Source organism: Apium graveolens, chromosome 7, assembly GCF_009905375.1.
Source record: "Apium graveolens cultivar Ventura chromosome 7, ASM990537v1, whole genome shotgun sequence".
Lineage (NCBI taxonomy): Eukaryota > Viridiplantae > Streptophyta > Magnoliopsida > Apiales > Apiaceae > Apium > Apium graveolens.
The window spans coordinates 41,379,329-41,404,711 of record NC_133653.1 but is presented as its reverse complement, the minus strand read 5'-3'; the positions used below and the strand labels follow the sequence as shown (position 1 = coordinate 41,404,711).

The 25,383-nt window shown below is 33.5% G+C and overlaps 1 protein-coding gene across 2 annotated transcripts; it reads left to right on the top strand.

The window, feature by feature from the left end:
• Positions 1–2,018: 2,018 nt before the first annotated feature.
• On the top strand, positions 2,019–3,600 carry LOC141670626 (transcription factor MYB102-like). 2 transcript variants are annotated; one of them, XM_074476567.1, is made up of 4 exons: positions 2,019–2,125; positions 2,230–2,364; positions 2,467–2,596; positions 2,692–3,600. In XM_074476567.1, exons 2-4 carry the CDS (start codon positions 2,232–2,234, stop codon positions 3,458–3,460), a joined length of 1,032 nt encoding a protein of 343 aa, XP_074332668.1. In that variant the 5' UTR covers positions 2,019–2,125; positions 2,230–2,231; the 3' UTR covers positions 3,461–3,600. The 2 variants fall into 2 exon arrangements, with proteins under 2 accessions (XP_074332668.1, XP_074332667.1); XM_074476566.1 differs by lacking the exon at positions 2,019–2,125 and having other exon boundaries at positions 2,143–2,364.
• Positions 3,601–25,383: the final 21,783 nt, after the last annotated feature.

Genomic DNA, 25,383 nt, shown 5'->3' with positions numbered 1-25,383 from the left:
AATTCATTTAATTTTTTCTTTTTTCTTCTTGTAAAACTTGGGAACTTGGGAGTACAATTAAGAAATAAGATCTTAATTTTTTTTGTTCCGCTATCTTTTTTTTTTCTCTGGACTCTAACTCCTATTATCTTCTTTTTTCTCCGGACTCTTACTTGGGAGCATAGTTCATTTAAATAAATTGAAATTTTATCAAAGCAGACACGTTTCTGGTCCATTTTATTTTTTAGGAGTCAAATTGATTAATTTTTAATTAATAATAAAATTTATTTATTTATTACATTAAAAATTTGAAATTTTATTTTAAAATAGATTAAATGTATTATATTTTTTCTAAATTATATAATACTATAAATTACAGTTAAAATATATAAAATTTAACTGGTCAATTTAACTGGGACAAGTTAAAATACATGAATTTAAAAGGGAGATTTAATTTTATTCTCGGAAAAATAATAGTATCACATTATTAATTGCATAAAACTGAAACTCATAATTCGTGCAAAATACAGATCTAAATATAATATATAAAATGTTGTTAAAATATGTAGTTTAAAAAGTACAAGTTAAGTGTAACTCTAAAATTTTAACGTATAGTTCTAGTTATGCATGCACCTAATTATTTACTTAAATAAATCTGACATGTTAACTTACTAATACAATTATTTTAAAGTAAACTGACGCTTGGATGTTCAGCAACAAATTAAAATTGAAGGGAAATAAAATTTATAGAGTGTAAAAGTTAATTTTTGTCGGTTGAGATTTTATTACATAAAATTTTAAAAATAATTGTATAATTTTTTAGTGAGTACCAAGATTTAGGGCATAAACATGATTTTCTTATTAATATAGATAGTTGATAACCCGTGCGACGCACGGGTCCGAGACTAAAAATATCGAATTAATATCTGTAGAGAATTATTCATAATCCGTGCAAAACACGAATTAAAATAATTAATATATTAATATCAATATTAAATTAGTATCTGTAAAAAATAGTTATGTGGTTAAAAAGAATCGAATCGGTTATGAAATTTTTCACTATAATTCTAATTTTGCATTGTTTTACTTGATATAGAAATCTAACAAATTAGTTTTATTTTTGTGAAACGAATTGTATTTCTATCTTATGAACCAAGTATTTGTTCTTTTGATAATTTAATAGTAATTAATATAATTTGATAATAATCTTATACTTAGCTTTTGCAATATAGTTTATTTAATATTACCTAGTTGTCGAAAAAAATACGATTGGATGAACAATAACTAAAAAGAAAATAAAATTTACAAAGAATATAAGTCGTTTTGTGTTAAAAATAAAGTTTATTAAGAATAGAAGTCGACTTATATCAGGTAAGTACCAAATTTGATACTTTGGTACTTTTAGCACCAAATTATACATTGTTTTACTTATTAATAAAGAATATAAATACCCAATATTTGACGATAAACAAAATGCTTGAGATCGCGTTCTCTTATAAGAGTATGTATGAGATAAGAAAGAGGATTGGAGACCTTGACGCGCCATATTTTACAATAAATGCTCCCATATAATTCGGCAAACACAAAACTCTATTATTGCTGGCCCTTTAATTTAGTTCCTCATTACTCGTGATCATGTTATAATCGCATTTAGTCCAACTTTACAAAAATAATGAACATCAGTTCAAAGCTATACATGCCAGCAATAAAAATCCAAATTACATGCCAGCAAAATAGGAAATTCATATTATGACAAGCTTAATGGAACTGAGATACGTACCCGTGAATGATGAAGATGTAACAATGGATTAAAGTAAATAACTAGACAGAAAGCAAATCAGCATCAATGCATCATGCAAAAGGTATACGTGGCACGAAAACATCATCGACAGCTAATCTCTGTTGTATCCAGTAAATAACTAGACAGAAAGCTAATACCCTTGGCGCCACGGAAGGTGATACTTGAAGTATATATCTCGAATTAACACTTTAAATTTGTTGTCAATAATATTATTCTTTTCAAGACACAAAGATAAGGGACACGTAGCCACAGTGATCCTGATAAAACAAAGGGACGGCACCAAATCTCTTTGACTTTCCCTTTCTTCTTTATTTCTTCTAACGCTCGCACTCGTCTATATATATTGTACGTACTGGCTTCTTATACGGACCTACATCTTCGATCTCTACTTAATTGTCTTTTATCTTCCAATTAAGACTCTCACTCTCTGTTTATCATAAATTTTTAAGGTATGGGAAGATCACCTTGTTGTGATAAAAATGGACTCAAGAAAGGGCCATGGACTACTGAAGAAGATCAAAAATTAGTTGATTACATTCGAGAACATGGATATGGCAACTGGAGGACACTTCCCAAGAATGCTGGTACGTTTTTAAATTATAACGGATATTATTTTTTGTAAAAGACACGACACGAAAATATAAAACACATCATGTATGTTCTTTAACGTGATCATGAAAATATAGGGCTTGAAAGGTGTGGAAAGAGCTGTCGGCTTCGTTGGACTAACTATTTGAGGCCGGATATTAAAAGGGGTCGATTTTCTTTAGAAGAAGAAGAAGCCATTATTCAACTACACAGTGTTTTGGGAAACAAGTAAGCTCAAATATATATCAAACTATAAATTTTGTAGTTTGGCAAAAAAGATAATGATTTGTAACCGAGGCCTGATCTGTTTGGTACTTAATTAGGTGGTCGACAATTGCAGCTCGCTTGCCAGGAAGAACTGACAATGAAATCAAGAACTACTGGAACACGCATATTAGGAAAAGGCTTCTTCGAATGGGAATTGATCCGGTCACTCACAATCCTCGTCTTGATCTTCTTGATCTTTCCTCTATGTTAACTCCATCTCCTTACAATTCATCATCTCAAATGAACATTTCAAGGTTGTTAGGTGTCCAAACCCTAGTTAACCCTGAGCTTTTAAGGCTAGCCGCTTCTCTTTTTCCTTCGTCCCAACACCGCGAAAATCAAAACTTCCTTCAAAAAAATGTTCAAGAAAACAATCTTCATTCTACCCATGATCAAGTCACAAATAGCCAATTTATGCCACCATTAATGCAACCTGATCACCAAGTTAAAGATTTTCAGAATTGTGTTCCATTATTTTCAAATGATGCTCAACCTATGGAACCTCAACTCATCAGTAATTTCCAACTAAATAATTGGCAATGTAATGAAATGGCCAACAGTAACTATGTAGACTTGCAAAACTACAGCTATTACCGGTCAGATCAATCGTTTAACATCGATCATCTAATGTCGGAGACCTCTGATTTCCAGTCAAATGGCAGCAACAACATGATCAGCTTGACGAATGTATCAACGCCAATTTCAAGTCCAAGGCATATCAATAGCACAAGTACCATAGGTGAAGAAGAAAGGGAAGGTTATAGTCTTAGCAGTATGATGAAGTTTGAATTCCCAGATAATTTATACGTCAACAGTTTAATGTAATTCGGTTACTTGTTAATTGTCAACATAAATAGAAAGTTTCTTTTTCATCTATATTGATTTTGTTCAGATTGTTGTTCTGTATGTTATATTGTGAAAACAAAATTGAGCACAAACTGAGGGTATGAATTATTGACATTATTTTGAGGGACCACTCGCGACTTTACTTTCTATAATTTAATCTACGTATAGTTTTTCTTTGACAAGATCTACTTATAGTTGAAATGTTTCCATATATAATGGTATGTACCCCATGCAGATGTTTAAAATAATGTTAAATTAAAGACGTTCCTCCCCCAATAATAAAGTATTCGGAGTTGCATAATTTATAATTACACAACTATTGGATCGAAGATACTAGAAAGGGTGACGAAAGGAGTTGACATTGTATGTTGTCTATAATTGGATCTCTACTTGGATTTAGCTGGTTTTGGAACATTGATGATATATAAGTCTATAGTTATATAAGTCTATAGTTAGATCTCTACTTGGACTTGGCTGGTTTTGGAACATTTTGATGATATATATAATTAAGAAATGAGAATGACAATCAGGGGGAAACCGCCGTAATTAAGAAATGGAACAATTGAGGAGCACGGTTAAAGGACAGGACAATTATACCTTACATTCAAGATTTTTTTAGGCTGTCAACTTTCTACCTCTTCCTCTTTTCGTCCAACGTTAAATATCAAGAAAAATATATTAATCTGATAATATTTAATTACAATTTGATCTTTCGGGTATAACATATTTTTCATTTACACTCTTCATCGATTAGTTTTATATCTTTTTCCCTAAGCTATAAAAATTATATAAAAATTATACAGTTGAACCTTTTTGTTAAAAAATACCTTTATTTAATTTTTCAACACTCAAAACGAATTTTTTTTAAATTGTAAAAAATAAAAGTTCTATATAACATATGATTTTTCCAAAATAATAAGACTAATTGAAAATGAAATTATAACTACTGCAAAAATTGATAAAATGTACCCCGAGGAAAAACTAAAAACAAAATTCTACAATTTTTCCAATTTTTTTGAGAAAAAATCAAAACAAAAATTAGGAATTACATAAATAAAATTTATTGGCCTTTAATATCATCAAAAATCTTGAAAAGTTAATTCGAATTAAATTTATTATGAATACTACAATATTATTAACTTTTTGAAAGATATTGAGTAGGTCTTTGATAATTATTTTATCTATTAATATTATTCTAAATTTTTTGGACAATATATTATACTCAACTTTTAAAAATAATAATTTTCTCGTATTTTTGTTTTTTTTTATTCAAAAATATTTTAAATATTCTTAAATTCTTAAATTAATAAAAAATGTAAATTAATTTTAATAAAATGTAATAATGTAAAAAAATTATAGTTAAAGGTCAGATATATAAAAGAATAATTCAAAGGTTCAGATGAAAAATGTTTGGAATTTTAATGATCAAAATGCAATAAAATAATTGAAATATCTTACCGTTGTCATGCTTAACCATAACCATGAAAATAGTGCACATGCTACACAAGTCTACACATAACCAGCCCAATCTACAGAGCGCGTAACATATAAATATGGAAAATGCAATTCAAACTCAATCAGGAAAGCAGATTCCAGATCAGAACATCGTAACAACAAACAAGTAATTGATGAATTATTTCATATTAAAAAATCTTAATAAGATTTGTTTTTTCCCTCTATCTCAAGCTTGGTATTTTTCGGATTTATCCCGTGAAAGTGGTTGATTGTTTAGGCCTTAGGTTTCTGGCTGGTGTTATTTGTTAGTTTTACCACCCATTTGTTTTCGCCTTAATCCTTCTTAATCCTTCTTAATAGTTCTGTTTTATTCATTAAGATTGTTTGGACCTTCTTTATATCTTCTTAATGGTTAAAAATCTTCTTAATCCCTAATATGAAAAACTCCAGCTTAAGCGTTAAGAATTTAACAATGGTGAGAGTTAACTCCAGTATGTAAGCATTGTACTGTATGACCCATGCTGGTGCATGCATTTGCATTTATTTTTAATAAATCAATGCACATCATTAGTTTTTAAATACATGTATACATGCAAAACAACAGTTTGTTTTAATTTTTGACAAAAGATATAAGCCATTGTCGAGATAGAAATATGCATATGATTACTTAGGGATTTTTTAACAAAATGATCTTGGTCTTACTAACTTTTTGGTTATGTAATTGGTCTCTTTCACAAATTTTTAATAATTAATAGGATATTAATAATTAATAGAATATCATCCAAATAGAGGGTAATATTATTTTTTCAAACAATAATATTTATTAATAAAAGTAAAATTAAAAATTAAATATATTCAGATATTTTAATAACTAATTTATCAAACAATAATATTTATTCAGAATTCAGATACCTAATCATTCAGAAATTTTAATCGTTCAGAAAATATTATTCAGATTTGACAAATGACCCCTAAGGTATTTGACAATTTTAAATTTTAATCGTTCAGAAAATATTATTCAGAAAAATTAAATATATTATTAATCAGCATCTAAAATTGTTTGATATACTGTATTTGATTACAAGTAGTACGCATACATAAAAAAAATTATAATTTAACCATGCATTGTAGTTATATACAATATTATGGATTAGTGCATAATAAAAATCATGGAATTAAAGTTCATATATTAATTAATTTTAAAAAAATAAGGAAGTGCTTGAGTTTAGGAGTCATACCGGAAGCAGACCAGCTCTATCACAAGAACAATCACATGTTCAATCAAGACAACAACATCGCAACACACATCCCATTCAATACCAAACACCCCAGATCACTCACAACATCCCAGTAGCTTACTGCTCAATCACATCAACTGACATTAAACGAACAAAATGTATCTTCTACGCTTGGTAATGATTTTGGTTATTGGTCCATTAGCTCTACACATACCGACAGATGAATTCGAGTAGAAGTTGATAGGTCTATATTTAGCATCTTTTTAATACTTATTTTATGTCCATTTTCGCAATTTTATTAATAAATAAACGGTTTTATTTTTTTTTGTAGGAAAAATAATAAAATCAGAATTTGAGTTGGAAAAGGTGCAAATAAGGAAGGAGGTGGACTATTATTAAGTCAAAGGAATTGGAAGATTAATAAAATACTTATTGGAGAAGAAAAAGGAATAAAATGAAATACTTTTAGAATCCTACTTGTAATCAAATGCCCAAACCCCTAATATTTTCCCCATATACGGGTCCCCCTCTTGTATTTTAAAACACACAAGAAACCCAATACCTAGAACACCAATCTAGAGCTAGAATTTTGTTAGTTATTTGCTTTGCTCATCTTTTTATTATGTGTAGCTAAATTTGTTCCCTGGGATGAAGATGAAGTTAATTAAATTACTTTGATATCTTCTCATTTCTATTATTTGATTCTCGTGATTTTCTTGGTGCTTAATTGTTTGATTAACGAAGTGATTTTGATATATTATTGTTACCGGATTTATTTCTCATAGCCTATACTTGCTCCCTGAAGTTTTGACGAGTTATTGTTAGATAACAAGTTTAATAGTATATGTTTGTCTCGTTAACTAATATACGTTATTTTTGTGAAAAAAGAGAATTGATATTATGATGAGCTGATATTAATTGTAATTGATTAACGGATTCAAATTCCCAGGTTTTTTTATATTATCTAATATATTTGCTAATTAGGTTTATTCAATCTCATCTCAAATATATTTGTCTGGTCCTCCTTATTTAAATAATTAGGATTTTAAAAATTCGTAGTCATCGGCCTGTAATTGCTACAACTAAACACTGCGCGCTTGCAGTTCTTATTATTTTTACACATCAAGTTTTTGGTGCCGCTGCCGATGACTATTGTTAACTTTCACTCCTTAATATTTAATTCTTCGGACTAGTTTTTTTTTCTCTTTATTTTTTAGGGAATCGTGAAGCGGAGGAAACCTATGACAAGAAGATCGCTATACCGCATCACCGTCTCTTTTGAAATTTTTGAAAGCACTTTTCGGTATTCTGTATCACCACTCAATTTTTTTTCTAACTTTTAATATTGAAAAATCCAAAAAAAAATATTTGATAAAAAAAGTAGTTATTAATTATCAAAAACAAATTTGTTGCATCATTCATTATGTCACATAGGATCACATCATCTAGCTTTTCTTATTGTATTTATTGTTTTCCATCTTATATAATTGCGGCGAGTGCCGGAGGAAAAAGGTATGTGCAATTTAGTATAATACACGTAGTGTAGTGCATCCATAAGTGTTTATTATCTCGTTTTTTATGTATTACATCATCTAATCAATCTTAAGGGCGCCTCCCCCCCATTACAAGATAATGTGAGGGATTTCATCACCCTTTTCTTGGCCCGCAAATCACTAATTCCTTCATCTTGCATTCACCTACCTTAATAAAATTAAGTAGACGTTAGCCCCTAGGATTTCGAGCTCAGTTAGGAAGGTACCTAAAAGAGGAAGTAAATTTGGAATTATTCGAACTTTTGGTGACAAGGAAAGTGTATCACTTACCTGACCAATTTGGATTGGTGACTAGGCAAGCGAATCTCTAATTTAGCACCTTATTTACAAGGAAGTGCCCCCGCTTACCTGGCCAATCGGTTTGAATAAATCTAAATTTATAGACTTTTTGGTGGTCCATAAGTTAGGAGTTGTCTAGATTTTTTTAGGATTACCCCTAGATCTAAGATTTTCTTTTTGATTTTCCAATTTTTCTTAGGTGTTTACTTATAGCTCTTGTCTGCTACGTGTTTACTTGTCTTATATGCAAAGTAATTGGGTTCGAGTCCATTCATCTAGATTAATAAGACACTCTAACCTTTCATCTCCTAAAGTAGTAAGGCAACTCGAGTTCTCTTCACCCACTAAAATTGAATGAAAAGAAGTAGAATTTCCACCTGTAGTCATCGATGTCTCACTTAAAGACCGTTGTTATCCCGCTCGTTCTACTGAATCCTCATGCATAGTCATACATGAAGTAACCGCGAATAATTTTGAAATCAAACATCACAACATTAGCATGTTACCTAGGTTTGATGGGGTTGAGGGAGAGGATTCATATATTTTCATTCGAGAATTTGAGGAAGTGTGTGCTTTGCAACTCCAACAACTTAGTGAAGACTCCATTAGGATTAGACTTATTAACTTTGCTTTAAAAGAAGAGGCTAAATAATGGTTGTATAATCTACCCGTTAACTCTATTTCCACGTGAAAGGGATTTGTGTCTATCTTTCTTAAAAAATATTTTCCAAACTATAAGGTAAACAGACTTAGGAATGAAATCAACCAATTTTAACAAAATCGAAATGAGTCTTTTTGGAAATATTTTGATAGATTTAAAAAGCTTTTGTCTAAGTGTCCTCAATATGGTATAGAAAAATGGAGAATTTGTAAAATTCTTTATGAAGTCTTTGACAGTCAAACCACTGCTTTGTTAGAGTCTATGTGTCAAGGTAAATTTATGGATAAAAATGAGGAAGAAGCTTGGCAATATTTTGAGGAATTAGCTGAAAAATAATGTTTTGGGAGTCAACTATGGAACTTAATTCAGAACCTGAAAGATTTAAGGGCTTACACGTAGTTGGTAATTATATTACAACTGAAGCTAAGTTAGCTACACTCACTAAATATCTAGAAGCCTTACTAACCAACAATGTGTCTTCTAAATTTTCTATATGTGCAAAATGTAGTTCTCCTAATCATGTGATTGACAATTTCCATGAAATTCAACAAGTCAATGCCATATTTCAACCTAATATTAGGAATGATCCATATGCACCCACATACAATCCTGGTTGAAAAAATCACCCAAATTTCTCATGGAACCAACGTCAATACAATCAGTTTAATCAAAATGTTAGGTCACACACACACTGTAGAGGGGGTGAATACAGTGTATAGTACACTCAAATCGAACTTTAAGAACTTAAGTAACAGAAAACAAACTTTATTGAAACAATAAACTCTGTTACAGTATGAAACTGTTACCTCTCAGTGATGAACAAATATCACGAGAGCTGCTAGGGTTACAATGAATAATCTTCTCGAATAATGATAACACTTATAGTGTAAACCCTATGTCTGTGTTTATATACTACGCAGTTACAAGATAATCGCTAATTGATAAAGAATATAATTCTGCTTCCTAAAATATATCAATCAGATATCTTTTCTTCCAAGTATTCCATTCTTCACGGAATTCCTTCTTCATGCATATCTCTTCTTATGTTTATCTTGATCTTCTTTCCTTTAATCAGCTACTGTCCTTATTTGATCGTCCTTCAGCACTTAAGTTCTGATATCTATCTTCTGATGATTATCTCCTGATAACATAAGTACTAATATCCTTAAGTCCTGACTTCCAGTATAAGTACTGATCAACAGTTAAGTACTGATTTATCCTGTTCAAGTAAGATCTGAAAGCTAAACATAAAACATATTAGCCATGACATTATCAAATATATCTAACAATCTCCCCCAACTTGTAAATTAGCATAATATACAAGTTTAACAGATATTTGATGATGTCAAAAACATTAAGTACAAATGCATGAGAATTAGACTAGATAACTACAACTTACAGTCCTTAAAGCTTTTACCAATTTCAACTTCTGATAACAACTTCAGTCTGTATAAATATCAGAATTTAAGCAGTTGTAGATCTTCGACTTGGCTTCATTATTTTCTGATCTCTTTGATGTCAGGAGTTGTTCTGAGATAGTTCTTCAACAAACATTTCTCAGCATATCTGAGTTCATCAATCATTCTCCTTTTGACATCTTTAAGCTCTGCAGTATCTTCACCAGTTTGAAAGATTACAGCTCTGAGATCATTGATCTTTGCTTTTCTCAACTCCTGATCTGGTCTTATGACATAAGCTTTGTCAGACTCCAGATTGAATTCAAGTCCCTTAATACCAAGATATGTTCTGATCTGTGCAGTATTAGGCTTCATATCAACAATATCACCATTGTGATCTATGTACTTTGGAACATATGTGCTGTCAGACTTAACAGAATAAAGCCTTTTCTGTCTCTGAATCTGTTCTTTTAAGTAGTTTGCAGCAGTCCCTGTTATTCTGTCATCCACTTGAAGTAAGAAAAGTACATGCTCCAATTCTTCAAAATACTTCAATGGAATGGCATTTTGTCTTATATGATAAACCCTACCATCTGTCATGAAATACAACATGATGTATTCTTTCAAGTAGGTATGGTAAACCATTTGTACAGATTCCAGTTGATTCAATCTCTTAGGAGTTGCTCCAATACCCGGTTCACTCAAGGAAGTTGGATCATTGGTAGTGTTGTGTACTCTTCTTTCATCAGCACTTCCCAATCCAGTTTTATCTCTTGCTTCCTTTCCAGTAACTACTCTTGCTTCAAAACCACTTGCAGTAGTGTTATTTCTAGAGAACTAACAATGAGATTGTAACACCCCCAGATCCGGGGTCGGGGATCCGGGTCGTCACGGTCTTTCTTTCCACAATATCACTTCACTTAATTAATAATAAATAACCTTATGCTGTGACCCCACACTAACACACACCACAACCCGTTATAGTCTCAGAGATGAAATTTAAATAAGTACAAGTCTTTGAATCCACAATTTAAAAGTTATTACAACCCAAAATGATTACTTGATAAATTTACAGTTAATTGCCATTATCTGCCACAAGTTATAATTATACATAATTGATTCTCAAAAGTAGATGGTCTGATCTACAATAGATCTACCTCTGCAGCTATAGCAGCTACAACATCAACGGGAAGACGTGGGACGCTTCCCACGCGCTTGCGCTGGGTCTGCTGGAGTCTGGCCATCTTTCCTAACTGTTGTTGTGTGATGAAGAAATAAAGCAAGGGTGAGCAGCAAGCCCACCAAAATAATATGTATAATGATTTACAATATATGAGCCTACTCATAATACTCATGAAAGTCTTGGTCAAAAGAAATGAACCAAGTTTGATATCTTAATGCGATGAAGTCGCAAAATATTCAGTATATATACATATATACTTTTTAAAATATTGGAAGTCCTCTTCCATGCATAATATACACAAAGTCCCAGTGTATAACTGTATAAAAATATATCGTTGCAAGGTGATCTCATATATCTAACCTTGTCTCAACGTTTTTCTGAAAATCTTTGTCATTCATAAGACAATTATTAATTAGATATAAGTTTAAAAGATGAAGTTACAAGATACCCGAATATACTTACATCTTTCCCAAATACTACTTGAACTACCACAGTTCAAGTTATAATCAGTTTCAAAAGTTCATCACATAGATGAGACTACAAGACAAGATTTGAATAGATTCAATCTTTAAAATATTATTAAAGGAAATGAAGTTATGACATACTTCATTAAGTTCTGATATATATATATATATCCACATATACTTCTTCCTTTATACATTTCCTGAAAACATCTGTCATGTTAAGTATGAACAGAGTTTGAAACATCCAATGAATTTTGGAAAGGAAAAGAATTTTGGCATAAACCAGATATCTTGCTGATCAGGCAAAGATACCCATTAGTAACATTTTCTACTAGTAGATGGACGAATTCCCCACTGGTCATCACCCTGGCCGCATTAGGACCTATGCTGGACTGCCACTCAGCCACTTATGCATTTGATGGACTCCCACTGAGCCACTTACACTATCATGGACGCCCACTGAGCCCATGTTGCTTATGCCGACTCAATAGATGGACTTACTTCCCGAACGTTGGGTAAGTAATCAATTCATTTACCAAAACTGCAACCTTGTTGCGAATATAAAATACACCACAGAGCCGGATCCCTCAGGTTTTAAGCGAGTATTTAAATCCCCTTAAAAAGGAAGATCTTAAATATAAAAATGAGTTTTGGGATCCGCTCTAACTTTTAAAAATCATTTTGAAGACTCGAAAACACTTTATAGAGTGTTTGGAGTAAAGCTGATTTAATGAAGTAAATCAGTCCCCAGAATATTTAGAAAATGACTGAATATTATTATTTAAATAATATTCCCATAAAGAATAATCTTTATAAAAATAATTGAAGTAGAAGTATTAAAATTTATACTTGAAACGAGTATTAAATAACCAAAGATATACTTATATGAAAGTATTATCTTTATTTGAATAATCGAAAATAAGTTTGATTATCGAAACATTATTCTTTAATAAAATACAGAATATATCTCAGCAAATAATCGGAGTCATAGATCCTCAAATGAATATTCAAATAATATTCATTAAATAATATAAACTGAGTCATAAGCCCTCGAATGAATATTCAAATATTATTCAATAAAAAATATAAATGGAGTAATAAGCCCTCGAATGAATATTCGAATTAATATTCAATAATAAAATAAAGTTAAAGTTATCGAATAAATCTTATTCGATTAATAGTTTTGAAAACTATAACCATATATATATATATATATAAATATATATATTATACTCGGGAACATCGACTCCCGGTTTAGAAATATGTTCACCTTTTATCCCCTATACTAAGGGTAAACTCAAATACCGCTTATCTCTAGCATAGGTATTATGCACTATAAGCATTTGAAGCAACAGATATATAAATCAAGAATACGAAACAGGCATGCATATATATACCATATCAGCATGCTTCACTATATCGCAACATTTGCTAATTAACCAACATGCATCTATCGCAAGATAATGCATATACATATATTCATCACAACAACAGTATAACGGGTAGAAAACTTGCCTGAGCGACTGGGGGGTTACGAATGGCTTGGGACGAGTCTGGTAACCTATAAACAACAAGTAAGTTGGAATTAAACCAAAGTCACTTGTAAATCTATACTTTAACTAACTTAGACTCTAACGCTTGTTTTGCGCTTACTGATTCTCTTAAGTCACTCGAGTACCCTCGGCTCCACCATTTTTAATAATTTAACCTTTACGAGTTTTAATGCGATTCCTTCACGAGTGTCTTACCAACTGCCTAACACACTTACCATAAATGTTTCATACATTAATTAACCCTTTTTGGTCTTTAACCTATGTTTCAAAGTAAGGCGAGGGGAAAAGTTTCGTTCGCGAAACGCCGTTACTTAAAACGGTCGTTTCTCCTAAACCGTGCATCGGAATCGAACGAACTACATATCAAAACGAAGCTCGTAACATGAGCTATCTAAACATGGCAGTGGTCATAATCTAGCAGGGGGTTCTCGGGTCCTAATGTTATGCACAAAACAGTCTAAAGAAAATCGGACGTTACGACGGCTATGTTTACGCGATTACCAATATTTATACCACTCCAATTCTTTACCAATTCACTACAAACCACCCAACCATCATCAATACATCAAACACAACTTATATCAAGGCAAAGTCAGTCCATAATCTCAAGGTTTTCCAACTTATTCAACCGCAAACATGATCTACTAACCATAACTTAAGATTCATTAACCATTAACCAAGATTCATATCCAAAATCACCACAAATCCAACCAAACTATCTAACATACATGGATCTTGCTATACATACATGGATATTTCTATATATACATTAATCCATCCATAAACTCATCAAAACTCAAAGTTCAAACTATAAGTTAAAGGTGAGAGTTGTTTATACCTCCTTGAAGCTTCCTAACACAACCCAAGAGCTTTGAATGCCTAAAAGAACCTTGATCCTTGCTTGTATAACCTTAATCTTTCATAAAAATTCAAGAAAACTAAAGTTATTTCTTGAAGGTTACTATTCACCATCTTCTTCCTTGATTTATTGGAAGAGATTGTGAAGGAATTAGGAGCTTAAACTTATAGCATATCCATATCTATGTACAAGGAAGCTTAGATAATTACCTTGTGATTTAACAATGCTTGGAACTTGATTTTTGAAATTCTTGCCCTTGAAAAAGATGAAAAGCCGAGAGCAAGATGATGAGAATGAAATGATTTTGTGTTTTTTGATTTGTTTGGCTTAGCTTGGTTGTTTTTTGTTTTATTTTTGGTTAATTACCTTAATAACCTTATATTTGTGTGGTTATAAACCAACCACACCTCCTCCTTCCCTATGTCATGCTTACATCATATTACTATGTCATCCTCCCTTCCTTGCCTCTTCTCATTGGTTGGGTGACATCACTTCCTCTAATCCCTTTGCTTAACTTCCTAATTGTTTGCCTAATGACCGCTGATCTGTTATACGGTTCACTTAACTTTCGTTTTCGTTTATCGTTTGAGGGATCATACCCGGGATCTTATTACTTAGGTTCCCTTAACCTTTCTCAATATATTATATTCCTTTTATGATCCTCTCCTATAATCCTTTAATTTAAATCCTTTTTATCCTGTTACCTTATACTCAATTCTCTCCGTATCTTGTGGATTTCCGGGAAAAATCAAAGTGTTCGGAATTGGATTCTGACGATCTTTACATACACTTATATACCACATAGAGTACTAATAATATCCCATAAGATCAATAACAGAACCCCTACATAGCGTGGCATGAAAAGTTTTCTCGTTCAGCAAAAACACTATTCATAAGGGTTTCAAAATTTCTCAAAAATTGGGGTTATTACAGTCTCCCCTCCTTAAAAGGATTCCGTCCCGGAATCAGATAGAAAACAAATGGGGATACTTTCTTAGCATTACACTTTCTAACTCTCGAGTCAATTTTCCCACATTGTGGTTCTACCACCAAACTCTGCCTAGTTTGATAATCCTTCTCCTAAGCACTTGTTCCTTTTCACTCTATAACCCTTCCTGGTTGCTCCATATAGGTTACGTCGGGTTGCATATCTATGCGCTCATATGCCTCTATTTATCTGGCATCTGAATTTCACTTCCTTAACATTGATACGTGAAACACGTTACGACCTGCTACATGTTCGGGGTTAGGGCTAGCTCATATGCTAACTTCCCAAACGTCTTAATATATCCAAGGGTCCAACAAATTGTAGACTTAGCTTTCCTTTCTTTCCGAACCTCATCAATCCTTTCCAAGGGATACCTATAACATTACTAGGTCCCCTATTTCATACTCTTTATCCTTTCGTGTCATGTCCATCTTGGGCTACTACCAGCCGTCCTCTGATTAGATCTATCATATCCTTGGTCCTTTGGACTACTGCGGGTCTGAGCATCTTGCGCTCTACAACTTCATCCTAACATAAGGGAGATCGACATTGTCTTCCCTCAATGATCTCATAAGGCGACATCTCGATAATGGCATATGATCTATTGTCGTAAGATAACTTAATCCGTGTTAAGTGATCATTCCAATTTCTTTCAAGTCTATTGCACAGACTCTCATTATAGCTTTTATCATTAGAACTTTTGCTTCTTAATACCCATTCTTTTCCAGTTCGTAATCGCTACTACCTTCCGTTCCTAATATTATACGGGTTATACTTTTGCTCGTTAGCGTTCTATAACCTTTTAATAACCACGTCAACCTTAGTATCACGAATGTGTTTCCATTTCAAATACTACCACAACTTTATTACTCCTTTTTCTGCTGTTTCTATTTCCCAAAGTTTGATCAATCATATAGAAGTAAAGGAATTTGTTGAGAGATCACTATGATCATGAACACTTGTTATATCGCATAGTTAGTACAGAAGGTGGCCAGCCTTTAGTACTTGACAAGCAATTAAACAACATGTGGTATCCTACTAGGCTTCTATCACAAAGATAGATAGTCATTCGGCAATACCTCCCCTTCTGGAAGGGTTGTTCTTCTCAGCTTACATGAAATGAAAAGAAGAGAAAAGAACGAACTGAAGAGAATTGTATATATGAAAAAAAATATACTGCCACAAAATATCTGGCTTGGAACCTACCTCTGAACTATAGAGGTTTGTCATAGGAGAACAAAACATATACGTGTTTATATCAGCATCAAGCATTATAGCCTCGTATTTCCCATGCCTAAATATTTTCGCTATCCCGTCCATCATTCTATGGACCCACACTCTTCCTCGAGCTTATACATAATCACCTTTGAAACTCCCTCGACATCGAAAATCGAATCTGGGATCTCATTCTATACATCATCGTTACTAGAATTCTATGCTTGCACCGCAACCTTCCTCGTATAATAATACGACTCTCTATTGATAAGAAAGAATAATTATTCACTAGGTAGATACTCTACTTAATTAGTCTATCAATGATAACTTATACACTACCACGACCCGATTAGTGGTACTCAATCTCAACACCCATTCCAATACAACTCTCACGGTTGTAATCAGCTCAATACTCGCAGAATCATTGCTGCCTTACTATGGTCCACCACTGACCTACTGTCGTCATTCATTTTCCATGAAGTCTTAATAGCTAACCATACGGAGTCCATACATGTCGTATCAAATCCTTCTAAGGAGGTAACATAATCACCATTCATGATTCATGGAGTACACTCCTGATCCTGACATACATACATGACATGAAGCATATAAAATTGCAGAAGAATTTCAATAAAAGCACCGATAGCAGGTTAATACCATTCTTAATCATATGCCTTCAATAGAAGACTTAACTCAAAGGTTTGTTTGGTCCTTTTTGAAACATGGTCCTGGCTTATCTCAAGATAAGACCTTCTAAGATAGATAGCCCGTTCATGGCGATTACACAAATTAAACCTTTACCAACTACTATTACGGTTGGGTATTGCACAATCATCAGAAGGAATGTCAATCTTCCAAACCATAATTCAACCTTCACATTTTTAACCATCATCACTGTATTCTTTTGGCACACGCGCCTATAATTATCCACTTACCTTTAAAGTGTCGGCCACCTCTTTGGCCTTTCCTGATAGTAAAATTTCCTTACAGTCAATGTCATTTTAACCACCTCCAAATAAATTTCCTACCTTATTTCCGATCACTGCTTGAGTGAAGATGTTTTCCTTAAAATCAGATGGGAAAGAAAAAAAAAATATCACCATTTTTCCATAAGTTATTGCCTCAGTCTTTAGAGGCTAATCACTGTCAAGACTGACTCTCAATCATACTTAGAACATTTTTTTTTTCTTAAGTCCTAATTGCCCTGAACAATTTCGACCATTACTGGTTCGATCCATACTTTCTCGTGGTTTAACACGTGCCCCACTTGGCATCATTATAATTACGTCATATTTCCTTTATCCACATTTCTATTCTTGAGAATTTTGAATATTACCTTTTTCCTTATAAAACCTCTAAGGTTATCCTTCAATCGTTCCTCCTGTATTCCCTAGATACAGGGCATATCACAATACCATTTACTAATAGTAGAACCATTGTCTATATACTTCTGCAAAATTTCTCCACTGATTCTTAAAGGTTGTTGTTACCTTAACCCTTTCCCAATCATACTGTCAAAACTCATACTGTCCCTATTAAGGGTGAAATGCCAACCTTTATGCAGTCCCCTAGGATTCATTTTAAGTTACCAATGTTCTATCCTTAATTCCACCTTTAAAAAGGTACAAGCATCCTTCCATGGATAAATAAAGTCATATATCCCTGATAAGGGTATCTTATTCAATCATTTCCACCTCGATAGTCTATACTGAATTTCACAATAGCATCCTTATTCAAGTTAAGGTCAATCCACATGGCCTCCAAAAGATAAAAATGGTTATCCGCTTTTCTTTCCTGATTTGGTAATGATCACATGGATGATCTGGAAGATATTGGTCGTGTTCAACGTGAACTTCTTCTTAATAAATCCTTATTTACTTTTGTTGTTTATCTCAACAGTCATCTCAATGTTGGGATATCTTTCATACCTGGCGTCTCCCTTCCTGGGTATCAAGCCACCGGTCTTACACTTCACATTCTTGAAGGTCACTTCCTTCATCCAATTTTCTTAATTTCTTACTTTCTTGTCTCCTCAGTCTATCCGCGTCTCATTATTTATCCTTCGAACTATCTCAAGGTTTCTTCGAATCCTCCCAACTTACAGGGGATAATATATATGTATCTCTTATGCCCTCAACCATCAATTTTAACTCATGGTGAATCACCCTCATCCTGACGATTACTTACTTTTCTATTTCTATTACTACGAGTCTTTAGGGTTTCCTCATACCCAACTCCCTTATCATTCCTCAAACTCTATTGCCTTTATATTCCTTTCCAGTTCAGTTTCTTTTTTTTATTTTCCTTTCTCTTATCATTATTTCATGAACCAACACAACTTAAGCATTGATTTCAAACATCCCGTCATTCTGGATTCGTGTCCTCAGAACGAATCTTGATAACTTTTACAACTTAGATTCACAATTCATCATACTCGTCTGCCTTTGTTCTGGGTCTAAAGCTTTTACACTATCTTCATAACTTTGGGAAGTACTTTCCTGAAAACAATTGACTGAACTTAAATAAGTTTATTCTAACCTCTGGCTCCGTGCCTTTCTTGGTCTTTCACCAGCGGGTGGTCTCTCTCTTAGGAGGGTAAGTGACAAAAACAGTCTTTTGTGGTTCGTCAATCATTTAGAATCTCAAATGATTCCTATATTTCCTTTAGCCAGGCTCTTGCCTCGACTGGGTCAGCTTGTTCCTTAGAACTCTAAGAGCTTAGCGACTTAAAGGTCATGAAAGAATTTCCTACCGCATTGTTTCCTCAAGGTGGTGGTTGGGGATAATAGTCTAAGTTCTTTTTAGACAGGTCCATGAATTGCCGTATAGGAGTACCGTCTCGGGTCTCCTTTCCTTACTCGACTTTCTGTTTCCTTAGTCTGAACATTTCCTCCTCCTCCCCATAATCGGGGCCATCCTTCATATTTTAAATCCTCATTTTCACTTCATTATGTTATGGGTTCCTTCTATCTTGATGGCGACCTCCCTGACTATCACGTTCAGGGTTTGCTCTAAATCTTATTCCTCAAACTAGCTGTCATCTAAGATCTCATCTTTAAGCTTTTGAACAATTGGAACCCAAATTCTGTAGGAATACCTCATTATTCCCTTATCATCTTTCTCGGTATTAATCTCATATTTATTTGTTGGCTCTCTGCCTTCATTCATCACCTTTACTGGCACAATATGTTCTTTTCCAATAATTTGGGCTGTATTGCTATCTCAAACAGCTTTTCGGTACCGGCTCCGGTTACCTTCACTACTATTTCCATTTTCTCAAAATCTCTTATAAACTCTCCAAAAGACATTATCATCTTGAGTCTCTCCTTTTTACTAAGGGCATCAGCCACCATATAGGCTTTCCCCGAATGATAAAGAATCTCCCAATCATAATTCTTGATTAGCTCTAACCGCCTCCTCTGGCGTATGTTGAGCTCTTTCTACGTAAAAATGTACTAGAGCTCCTATGGTTTGTGTAAATCTTGCACTTCTCTCCATACAAGTAGTGCCTCCAATCTTTAGGGAAAAAGTATTGCCACGAGCCCAAGCTCATGGGCGGTGATATCAAATTTCATATTACCTTAATTGTCTTGACGCAGACGCGATTATCTTGCTGTGCTAAGAAGCACCCTAATTCCTTATGCGAAGCGTCACTTACAAATCACAAAATCTCCTTTTTCCATCCGGCAATGCCAGCATAGGGGCCATCACCAACCTCTGCTTCAGTTCTTGAAAGTTGTTCTCGCATTTCTCTGTCCATTCGAACTTCTCAGTCTTACGAGTAAGCCGCGTTAAAGGGGCTACTGTCTTTACAAACTTGAACGAACCTCTGGTAGTGACCGACCAATCCTACCTCTGGTAGTCGACCTAACCATGGTCATCAATTCATCAGTGGTCCTTTATTCATTCTTGTCAGGATCCTCCTTGGGATCCTCCTCAACAACTATCCCCTCTAGGACAACCTCCTCAACCGCTACATCCTCAATATCAACATTATCCGGTCCTGCGTTAGGACGCTCTATCGGATCCATAATCTGATCTCCAATAAGTAATAAACATCATCGCATTGTTGCTCCTCAACCTCAGGGTTCGGAATCCCGCTACCATATACGATAACGAACTACGCTACTATCACGATATTTATAAGGGTTCCCATAAGGGTTTTAACTGTCAGTACTACGTTAGGTAGTCCGACTATGAACTTGGCAAGAGTTCTTATTATCTTAGTGAACTTATTATCTTAACGTCACATCATCTCTGAGGTTTATAACGCTTAGCTCTGATACCATTTCTGTAACACCCCCAGATCCGGGGTCGGAGATCCGGGTCGTCACGGTCTTTCTTTCCACAATATCACTTCACTTAATTAATAATAAATAACCTTATGCTGTGACCCCACACTAACACACACCACAACCCGTTATAGTCTCAGAGATGAAATTTAAATAAGTACAAGTCTTTGAATCCACAATTTAAAAGTTATTACAACCCAAAATGATTACTTGATAAATTTACAGTTAATTGCCATTATCTGCCACAAGTTATAATCATACATAATTGATTCTCAAAAGTAGATGGTCTGATCTACAATAGATCTACCTCTGCAGCTATAGCAGCTACAACATCAACGGGAAGACGTGGGACGCTTCCCACGCGCTTGCGCTGGGTCTGCTGGAGTCTGGCCATCTTTCCTAACTGTTGTTGTGTGATGAAGAAATAAAGCAAGGGTGAGCAGCAAGCCCACCAAAATAATATGTATAATGATTTACAATATATGAGCCTACTCATAATACTCATGAAAGTCTTGGTCAAAAGAAATGAACCAAGTTTGATATCTTAATGCGATGAAGTCGCAAAATATTCAGTATATATACATATATACTTTTCAAAATATTGGAAGTCCTCTTCCATGCATAATATACACAAAGTCCCAGTGTATAACTGTATAAAAATATATCGTTGCAAGGTGATCTCATATATCTAACCTTGTCTCAACGTTTTTCTGAAAATCTTTGTCATTCATAAGACAATTATTAATTAGATATAAGTTTAAAAGATGAAGTTACAAGATACCCGAATATACTTACATCTTTCCCAAATACTACTTGAACTACCACCGTTCAAGTTATAATCAGTTTCAAAAGTTCATCACATAGATGAGACTACAAGACAAGATTTGAATAGATTCAATCTTTAAAATATTATTAAAGGAAATAAAGTTATGACATACTTCATTAAGTTCTGATATATATATATATATCCACATATACTTCTTCCTTTATACATTTCCTGAAAACATCTGTCATGTTAAGTATGAACAGAGTTTGAAACATCCAATGAATTTTGGAAAGGAAAAGAATTTTGGCATAAACCAGATATCTTGCTGATCAGGCAAAGATACCCATTAGTAACCTTTTCTACTAGTAGATGGACGAATTCCCCACTGGTCATCACCCTGGCCGCATTAGGACCTATGTTGGACTGCCACTCAGCCACTTATGCATTTGATGGACTCCCACTGAGCCACTTACACTATCATGGACGCCCACTGAGCCCATGTTGCTTATGCCGACTCAATAGATGGACTTACTTCCCGAACGTTGGGTAAGTAATCAATTCATTTACCAAAACTGCAACCTTGTTGCGAATATAAAATACACCACAGAGCCGGATCCCTCAGGTTTTAAGCGAGTATTTAAATCCCCTTAAAAAGGAAGATCTTAAATATAAAAATGAGTTTTGGGATCCGCACTAACTTTTAAAAATCATTTTGAAGACTCGAAAACACTTTATAGAGTGTTTGGAGTAAAGCTGATTTAATGAAGTAAATCAGTCCCCAGAATATTTAGAAAATGACTGAATATTATTATTTAAATAATATTCCCATAAAGAATAATCTTTATAAAAATAATTGAAGTAGAAGTATTAAAATTTATACTTGAAACGAGTATTAAATAACCAAAGATATACTTATATGAAAGTATTATCTTTATTTGAATAATCGAAAATAAGTTTGATTATCGAAACATTATTCTTTAATAAAATACAGAATATATCTCAGCAAATAATCGGAGTCATAGATCCTCAAATGAATATTCAAATAATATTCATTAAATAATATAAACTGAGTCATAAGCCCTCGAATGAATATTCAAATATTATTCAATAAATAATATAAATGGAGTCATAAGCCCTCGAATGAATATTCGAATTAATATTCAATAATAAAATAAAGTTAAAGTTATCGAATAAATCTTATTCGATTAATAGTTTTGAAAACTATAACCATATATATATATATATAAAAATATATATATTATACTCGGGAACATCGACTCCCGGTTTAGAAATATGTTCACCTTTTATCCCCTATACTAAGGGTAAACTCAAATACCGCTTATCTCTAGCATAGGTATTATGCACTATAAGCATTTGAACCAACAGATATATAAATCAAGAATACGAAACAGGCATGCATATATATACCATATCAGCATGCTTCAATATATCGCAACATTTGCTAATTAACCAACATGCATCTATCGCAAGATAATGCATATACATATATTCATCACAACAACAGTATAACGGGTAGAAAACTTGCCTGAGCGACTGGGGGGTTACGAATGGCTTGGGACGAGTCTGGTAACCTATAAACAACAAGTAAGTTGGAATTAAACCAAAGTCACTTGTAAATCTATACTTTAACTAACTTAGACTCTAACGCTTGTTTTGCGCTTACTGATTCTCTTAAGTCACTCGAGTACCCTCGGCTCCACCATTTTTAATAATTTAACCTTTACGAGTTTTAATGCGATTCCTTCGCGAGTGTCTTACCAACTGCCTAACACACTTACCATAAATGTTTCATACATTAATTAACCCTTTTTGGTCTTTAACCTATGTTTCAAAGTAAGGCGAGGGGAAAAGTTTCGTTCGCGAAACGCCGTTACTTAAAACGGTCGTTTCTCCTAAACCGTGCATCGGAATCGAACGAACTACATATCAAAACGAAGCTCGTAACATGAGCTATCTAAACATGGCAGTGGTCATAATCTAGCAGGGGGTCCTCGGGTCCTAATGTTATGCACAAAACAGTCTAAAGAAAATCGGACGTTATGACGGCTATGTTTACGCGATTACCAATATTTATACCACTCCAATTCTTTACCAATTCACTACAAACCACCCAACCATCATCAATACATCAAACACAACTTATATCAAGGCAAAGTCAGTCCATAATCTCAAGGTTTTCCAACTTATTCAACCGCAAACATGATCTACTAACCATAACTTAAGATTCATTAACCATTAACCAAGATTCATATCCAAAATCACCACAAATCCAACCAAACTATCTAACATACATGGATCTTGCTATACATACATGGATATTTCTATATATACATTAATCCATCCATAAACTCATCAAAACTCAAAGTTCAAACTATAAGTTAAAGGTGAGAGTTGTTTATACCTCCTTGAAGCTTCCTAACACAACCCAAGAGCTTTGAATGCCTAAAAGAACCTTGATCCTTGCTTGTATAACCTTAATCTTTCATAAAAATTCAAGAAAACTAAAGTTATTTCTTGAAGGTTACTATTCACCATCTTCTTCCTTGATTTATTGGAAGAGATTGTGAAGGAATTAGGAGCTTAAACTTATAGCATATCCATATCTATGTACAAGGAAGCTTAGATAATTACCTTGTGATTTAACAATGCTTGGAACTTGATTTTTGAAATTCTTGCCCTTGAAAAAGATGAAAAGCCGAGAGCAAGATGATGAGAATGAAATGATTTTGTGTTTTTTGATTTGTTTGGCTTAGCTTGGTTGTTTTTTGTTTTGTTTTTGGTTAATTACCTTAATAACCTTATATTTGTGTGGTTATAAACCAACCACACCTCCTCCTTCCCTATGTCATGCTTACATCACATTGCTATGTCATCCTCCCTTCCTTGCCTCTTCTCATTGGTTGGGTGACATCACTTCCTCTAATCCCTTTGCTTAACTTCCTAATTGTTTGCCTAATGACCGCTGATCTGTTATACGGTTCGCTTAACTTTCGTTTTCGTTTATCGTTTGAGGGATCATACCCGGGATCTTATTACTTAGGTTCCCTTAACCTTTCTCAATATATTATATTCCTTTTATGATCCTCTCCTATAATCCTTTAATTTAAATCCTTTTTATCCTGTTACCTTATACTCAATTCTCTCCGTATCTTGTGGATTTCCGGGAAAAATCAAAGTGTTCGGAATTGGATTCTGACGATCTTTACATACACTTATATACCACATAGAGTACTAATAATATCCCATAAGATCAATAACAGAACCCCTACATAGCGTGGCATGAAAAGTTTTCTCGTTCAGCAAAAACACTATTCATAAGGGTTTCAAAATTTCTCAAAAATTGGGGTTATTACAGAGATTTACAGAAGGGGGGTTGAATGTAAATCTCAAGACTTTTTCAAGTTTTGAGCAGTTTATAAAGACTGTGTGTTCAAGATGAACAAGTGTGTGAATTGCTTTAAGCTGATACAGACAGATATATATTCAAACACAAATGTAAAGAACACAATAAACCTTTAAAAACTTTTCTGGTGGATTTGTTGTTCCACCAGAGATGGTATTTCAGAAATTCTGTGATCTAAGAATTTGATCACAGCTGCATCCTAGTACAAACTAGATAATTTTTCTCTCAAGATTTTTCTAAACAGCTCTGGAAAAATTCTCATCTAATTACTAGCTACTACTTGGTTTATATATTACCAAGTTTACAAGTGAAGACAAGGATATATAAAATAATAAAGTAAGATCTCCACTTGTTTCTTCTCCAGTTCACTCCAGTACTTTGTTGACTTAATGTCTCTTTATACTAGAGTAGAACGGCTGCTTTTTCTGATGTTCCTGAAATTAGGCTGCCACATTTCAGTTATCTCTGTTCACCCACGTGCCTCTGTTTGTAGGTACAACTACCACTTATCAACGGTTAATCAACAGAACATCCGTTGAAGCTTTCATCCGTTGATGCACTCATCCATTGAAGGA